At 42.9% G+C, this 7447-nt stretch overlaps 1 protein-coding gene across 1 annotated transcript; it reads right to left on the bottom strand.

The window, feature by feature from the left end:
* Nucleotides 1–2636: 2636 nt before the first annotated feature.
* On the bottom strand, nucleotides 2637–6688 carry LOC308155949 (keratin, type I cytoskeletal 50 kDa-like; the record flags this gene model as incomplete). Its single annotated transcript, XM_080529313.1, has 7 exons — nucleotides 6254–6688; nucleotides 6001–6083; nucleotides 5237–5393; nucleotides 4811–4972; nucleotides 3651–3776; nucleotides 3066–3289; nucleotides 2637–2766 (listed from the first exon to the last, which is right to left on the bottom strand). The coding sequence occupies exons 1-7, from the start codon at nucleotides 6680–6682 to the stop codon at nucleotides 2637–2639; spliced, it is 1311 nt and encodes a 436-aa protein (XP_080385439.1). The 5' UTR covers nucleotides 6683–6688.
* Nucleotides 6689–7447: the final 759 nt, after the last annotated feature.

The following is a 7447-nucleotide window of genomic DNA, read 5'->3' as shown; positions in this document are numbered from 1 at the left end:
CACACTGGGGACTCGGACTCGACAAGGACTCGAGATTTAGGGACTCGACTACAACAATGCTTTGAGTTGCATTCATGTATGAAAGGCGCTATATAAATAAAGTTTCACTTCACTTGTATTCACGATTGTCTGGTATGTTTTCAAACGTTTCAATAATGAAATAAACAAGTCACAAAGTGCAACAATTATTCCATACCTCTGACTGTCCCTTTGGTGCTGCCAATAGGCTATTCCCAGAATCAAGTTGATTTTATAGGCCTACTACATCTTAAGCATCCATTTTTGTGGTCTTTTAAAAAAAAAAATCTCTGCAATGATTAATAAATTGTGAATATTCTTGATGTTATTAAATGTGGTTTGTTATTTCCAAATACATGAGCTAATTCGAAATCCTTAATTTAAAATACTGTAAATACGAGTATTTATTCAAGTAGCACACACACACACACACACACACACACACACACACACACACACACACACACACACACACAGCATTTGTCTTGGTTTGACCTATCATCACCTCAACTTGAACACTGTACAATTCTTAGATGCTTTGTGTTTTATTTTATTTTATATATCATGCATAATAAAAAAATAAAAAAAAGATGTATAGGATAGACTGAGAGAAAATATTAAATGAAATAAATGTAAAATGTCATCCCACCATCAGGATAACAAAGTTTCTGGTAGTAGGATATGAAATTCTGTCTTGTCAAAACTCTCTCCAACTCTCAGCTGTTGTCCCAGTGTGACTGAATAGTCCAGTCTTACTGTTCGTGTAATGAATAGTCACTCTTACTGTTCGTGTAATGAATAGTCACTCTTACTGTTCGTGTAATGAATAGTCACTCTTACTGTTCGCGTAATGAATAGTCACTCTTACTGTACGTGTAATGAAGTCACTCTTACTGTACGTGTAATGAATAGTCACTCTTACTGTTCGTGTAATGAATAGTCACTCTTACTGTTCGCGTAATGAATAGTCACTCTTACTGTACGTGTAATGAAGTCACTCTTACTGTACGTGTAATGAATAGTCACTCTTACTGTTCGTGTAATGAATAGTCACTCTTACTGTACGTGTAATGAATAGTCACTCTTACTGTACGTGTAATGAATAGTCACTCTTACTGTACGTGTAATGAGGCCAATGTGCTTTGTGTTGTAGGCTTCTTATTTGAGGTTTCTTCTACTCAAGCTTTAACATAGTTTTGTTCTCAGTCCCTCTTACCTTTGAATTGAGACATCTTCTGTCATTGAGACATCTTCTGCCCCTCAGCACTACGTCTCCTAAAGACGTCCGCTTTCCCCTCTACTGTGTCCCTAAGAACTTCTATCGCCCCCTTTGTACTGCTTCTCTGTTCCTCCAGTATAAAAAAATAAAAAATAAAAAAGTTTTAGAAAAAGGTGGTAGAAGAAGGTTTCTCCTTCTATCAGTGGCCCCGAGCCTGAGCTAGATTACTCTTCCTGCCACGAATGGTGGATTGATGATTCACATGCTTAGCATTCAAATGTATTGATTGTAAGTCGCTTTGGAATAAGGCGTCTGCTAAATGCCAAAAATGTAAATGTAAATGAATTCTCCTCTCTGTTAATCCTCTATTCATTTCAACAAAGAGGGAGGAAGATAAAGAGAGACGGGGTAAATCAATGTATTTCAATCAACCTATCAATGACAAATGATGTAATCAATGATGTATATCAATGACAAATGATGTAATCAATGATGTAAATCAATTAACCTATCAATGACAAAGGTACAGCTGTAGTTGCTGTCAACACGTTTAATAGCTTGCAGCCATAGACACTGCCGGTTGCTCTGAAATGGTCGTGATCCTGACGGTAGAACTTGAGTCTGATAGTCGTGAAATATCGATTCTGACAACCAAACATGCAACAACCAGACATTTCTTTATGCTAGTAGCCGTTGTAAGCTATTTTAAGCTTACCTAACTCTAACTCTGGATCAAGAATGTTGTTTTTGTCTGCGCTTCCGTTGCCTAAATGCGTGCACATATTTTGATGACGTCGGCTGTAAAAGGGTCTATTAGGTGAGTGGTCTACCCCCCTGTCTGTAGGTCTACCTCTACCCCCTATCGGTCAATCTACAACCTGTCTGTAGGTCTACCCCGTGTCTGTCAATCTCACCCCATGGTTATGGGGGCATATACTGAAAATACTGTCATCCTATAGAAAACATAGCAGCTTATTCATTTTAAAGGGTTCAGCATGAATTTTCTGAGAAGTTCAAAAGAGTACATGCATTTGCATGTTGGGAAAGAAACTGCAAATGTTTCTAGGCCAAAATTCCTTTCCATAGCAATAGGAATTTAGGAGTGAAAAAATGCTCAAAAGTAGTCTACACAACTATGCATTGATAAAAACATGTTGGCTTAAGTACAAATGCAGCACTACTAAGCAAAATTGAACATGCAAATATACAGTATTTTCGACTGATTCTTTATTAATGAAACCTTCCCGTCATACTGGGTGTGTTTTGAGGGTCAGATTACATGGTTTTGAGGGTCGTATTGTAATGTTTGTAGAGTAGAAGTTGTAGGGTTTGTAGGGTAGAAGTTTATTTCATTTTTGTTTTGTAGACATTGTAGGGTTTCCGTCATCATTCATGCACACTACATCACGCCATAAGCAGATTGAGATGAGGAGGAACTGACGACCTTCCCATTAACCAGCTCCTCGGTCACAGTGATCACCTTGGTTCTGGTTTTGCTAGAGGACGACGAGGACGAGGACATGGCCATGCTGTGGATCAGAACACACCAATGAGACCAGAGTGGAATGAACCAAACAAACTCAAACAAATACCTATTTAATTCTGTTACGATGCTTGTGAAGTTTTTTGGATGTGTCTTTGGAAAACTTGACCAATTGGGACAAATAACCAAGTGGGACAAATTTCACTAGTCGTAGGCACTTCTGCTTCCAGGAGAAAGTTCAGAGCCTAAGACTGGCAACACACCCAAAAAACCTGCCCTTGCAACCCTAATAATATCTCAAAGAATCTAATGAATGGACTGATGTGTTGGAGGTGTTGTTCTCACCTGCTTGAAGCCCCTCCGTCCAGCAGCCTCCTGTACTCAGCGATCTCCATCTCCAGGCGCGTCTTGATGTCCAGCAGGATCTTGTACTCGCTGCCTTGGCGCTCCAGGTCCGCTCTGAGCTGCACCAGCTGCGCCTCCAAGCTGCTCACCTGCATCTGGTAACTGGACAGCTGCATGGAGTAGCGGTTCTGTGTCTCTGCCAGAGTGCCTTCCAGCGACGATTTCTGTAGAGGAATGACGTATTGAATTCAAATGACATTTTTTCGGACCAAAAGCTTTTAAAGCAATTCATCCAACGCAGGCTTTAGAGCCGTGGTGGACATAAAGAGACTACACAGAGACGACACCCTCTATGTTTACAATGTAGAATAAATAACAAACAAACAATGATCTTTATCTGGGCAATTAAGTATTGTATCAACTGCCGGTGTAGATCAGAGCATTAGATTCAAAGGTTGTAAGTGTAAGGTTTAAAACAGTAATACTCTCCATTTTACGCTACATAAATGATGATACTATGTTAAATGTAATTCATCAAAGTCAGAACGTGTTTTAACATAGTGTGGTGTGTATTGCAGTCCTTACCATGCTTATCATTGCTTGCAGCTCTATCTGTAGAGACTGGAAGGTGCTTCTGATCTCCGTGATCTCAGACCTGTTGGTCTGCAGGACGGTGGTCTGTGTCGTCACTTGCTGGTTCAGGGTCGCGGTCTGGACAGGACAGGGGAAATTACACCAAAAGAGGAAAAGGGGTCAGAAATGACTGAAATACACAATTTTATGCTTTAAAAAACAGAAAATTACTAGATTTTAAAAAAGCTATTATGTTAATATTGTATTTATATAGACTATCTTGTTTTGACGATTACTTCCTGTTTTGTCTACTACTATGGTGGATATCCCTATTCACTACAATAAAGGGTCTTTCTCTGTGATGAGCTACAGCTCCGGTTTCCTGAAATATTTTATTGATTAGTAATTGAAACTATTAGAGTAAGGTTAACACTAGAACAGCCATGTGAGTAAAGAAACATTTTATATATTTGCACTCGATCAAATTTCAGGACCCTCCTTTCAAGACTTTTTTTTTTTTTTTTTTTGATTTTATCCCCTTTTTTCACCCAATTTGGTAGCCAATTGAACCCAACCTAGCATCCAATTATCCCCTGCCTATTGCATAGGATCCGCCGCACGACCCTGTGGCCGGAAGTCCCAGAGGAGGCCGCCAGGCAGACTAGCTGACTGGCTCCTCGAGCCCAGCACCGTTATTCCGGCACCTAGGGGGCGGTGTTGCGTGACGGATCCTTGTCCGGAAATACTCCTATACCCGCCCTCGGGAGCGGCCGCCCAATATGCCGCTCCCCGTGTGTGCCCCAGCCATATCCGGATCTGGCGAGCTGGGATTCGAACCCAGTCCCCGGTGGGCAGCATGCACTAGTGGCCAGTGCTTAGACCGCTACACCACCGTGGGGCTCCTTTCATGACTTTAACTAGATATGTGTGTTCTACCACCCAGTATCCTTACATTTTCTAAATCACATCAGGATAAGCTAATATAAAGCTATTTTGACGTTTTTCTGTGTAGCAAGCAAGCTAATTTACAAGTGGCCAACTAGTGGTCGTTGTGTGTAAATAGCAGGTTAGCATTGTAAAAGAGCCGGCTCATTTAGTAGGTAAAAATTCACGACTGTTCTACTGTTAAATCCACGACACTACTACTTGCCGCTGTTTTCTCAGACCCTCACCTTGGCGTTGAACCAGCCCTCCAGCTCCTTCTGGTTCTTGGTAGCGATGGCCTCGTAGTGTTCTCTGATCTCAGCCATGACCTTGGTGAGGTCCTGCTGAGGAGCAACGTCCAGCTCCACGATGACTTGACCTCCCAGCTGAGAACGAACAACCAGCAGCTCCTGGAGACACAGGGACAGTCTGGGTCAACTCATGTCTCTTGTCGCACCACACGCTAAGTATGAACCTGTCTTCTGTTCATCACAAGACTGTCTTAGCCCACTGACCTAAAGCCTAGGAATTATCCTAGGTATGTACTACTATTGTTTTAACCAATATGACATTATCCCCATATGAAATGATGATAGCTTTTTTCTCCCTTTAATTAGAAAAAACTCTAAGTCTGTAACTGTGTGTTGACCAGTCTGACCAGGCTAGAGACTCACCTCCTCGTGGTTCCTCTTGAGGAACATCAGCTCCTCCCTCAGCCCCTCAACCTGAATGCTCAGGTCCTTCTTGGTCATGGTCAGCTCATCCAGCACCCTCCTCAGCCCAGCGATGTCACCCTCCACAGACTGACGCATAGTCAGCTCAGTCTCATACCTGGACACATAAAACACCACAGGGCATGACATGAATAAGCAGGGACTCAACTGGCTCTGGTGGGTGTTTGGTGGGTTTCTGGTGGGCTTCTAACAACAGTTTTTTGTAGACATCTATACTGTTGTTGCCGTGTGTTGTCTTTACTATTACAACTACTAAACCACTTAACTATTTTTATTACATTAGTGAAACATATAGAAGCACCTTTATGAATGAATGGACTTTATTGTCATTGCTACAGTACAGGTACCAAACAACGAAATTTAGGAGGGATGGCTCCCCTGGTGTTAGGAAAGGGGAAAAAAAACACTTTTAGAAGAAAAAAAAATCACAAGAAGGGAAGGAGCTGGTTTACATAAATAAAGGTTATGTACACTATCCACTGTACTATACTGTACAGACAGACGACTAGGGTTGTCATATTGCACAATAGTATTATTCCACATTTATTTAAAGTGTTTAACCATTATATTTGACCTAACCCTAACCCTAGCTCACTGTGTGTGATTGTATCTGGGGAGAAATCTTAGTATTTGTGGACTAGTGTGTAGAATGTAGTATGTAGTCTACAGCACATAATGTGAGTGAATGTCAGGTGGGAACTCACTTCATCCGGTAGTCTTCTGAAGCCAGCCTGGCGTTGTCAAGGCTGAGGTGGATGGTTCCATTCATAATGATGGCATGCTGCATCTGCACACACACACGGGCAGATTTCAAAAGAGGTTAATTTCATAGAACATGCAATTATACCCAAACATAATCTAACTGTTGAGGAGTTAACAAACACACTCACACACACACACACACACACACACACACACACACACACACAAACACTTAAAACGTTTGATGAACAGTACCTTGGCTTGGATATCACTGATGGCTCCATAGTGTCTGCTGAAGTCAGCAGCAGCGGGGGAGATCCTGCTCTCCAGGTAACGACGGATCTTCATCTCCAGCTCAGCGTTGGCCTTCTCCAGGCTGCTCACCTTGACCAGGTAGCTGGCCAGACGGTCGTTGAGGTTCTGCATGGTGAACTTCTCGTTGCAGCCGAGGCCCCCTCCGGACATACTGAAGCTCCCACCTGAGCCGAAGCCGCCGCCGTAGCCAAAACCGCCACCGCCACCAGCAGAGAAGGACCTGGAGGAGCTGGAGATGCGTGTTCCAGAACCACCTGCACCCCCGTACACGCTCCCGGCTCTCATGGACATCCTGCTCCCACCACCAATGCCCATGGACATGCCACTTCCACCCATGGACATGCGGCTGCCACCTCCACTCATGGACATGCGGCTGCTACCTCCACCAAAGGACATGCCACCTCCACCACCCATGGACATGCCCCCAGAGGAGGACCTGTAACTGCTGCTGGAGAAGGACATGGTGATGGAAGCCTGCTGCTGTCTGACAGTTCTGGCTGGAGAGGAGAAGAGAGGAGTGAGTGAGTGAGGAGAGCTGGTCTCTGCTCCTTTTAAAGTCCTCTGAGGACAATGATAACACTTTTTAGATGACGGTAATTACAGTCCTTGAAAGGGCAAGCATGTACACACCCATAACGTTTTTTTGAGGTAAGACCTTTAAAAGACCTGTTATGGCAGTGAAAGTATTTTTTAAAAGATCCCCAAGCAGTGTGCTTCTTTATTACTCATTGTAGCTTTAACTTCACCTGACTCACATACAAATGACATTTGAAAGTAATCCCTGGTTTACATAGCACATTCCAGTAACCTTAGCCTAACCTTCAGGCTCCAGGTGTTTCCCTTAATCCTAAGGTGAGGCCAGGGCAGGTAACAGTGCGGAAAACTCCACCCCTTGTATAGCACTTTTCCCGCAAACGTTACGTGGCATGTTTTGTACCACCTCCCTGGTCTTGTATGTACCATGTCACTGGTAGGTAAATACCTGGTCATTTCTGTACCATGAAGTGCAAAAGACACATGACAGTTGTGAGCATGTGTGCTGTTACACTGTAAGGATTTATAGATTGAATTTGATTTCCCATAATAGTGTTAGGGTGTTGTGGGTGTAGAATTGACCTTTCGCAAAGCCCCGCC

The sequence above is a fragment of the Nansenia antarctica genome, assembly GCF_963989245.1.
Source record: "Nansenia antarctica genome assembly, chromosome: 4".
In the NCBI taxonomy this organism is placed as follows: Eukaryota; Metazoa; Chordata; class Actinopteri; order Argentiniformes; family Microstomatidae; genus Nansenia; species Nansenia antarctica.
Note: the sequence above shows the minus strand (reverse complement) of the source record. Positions and strands in the feature narration are given on the sequence as shown.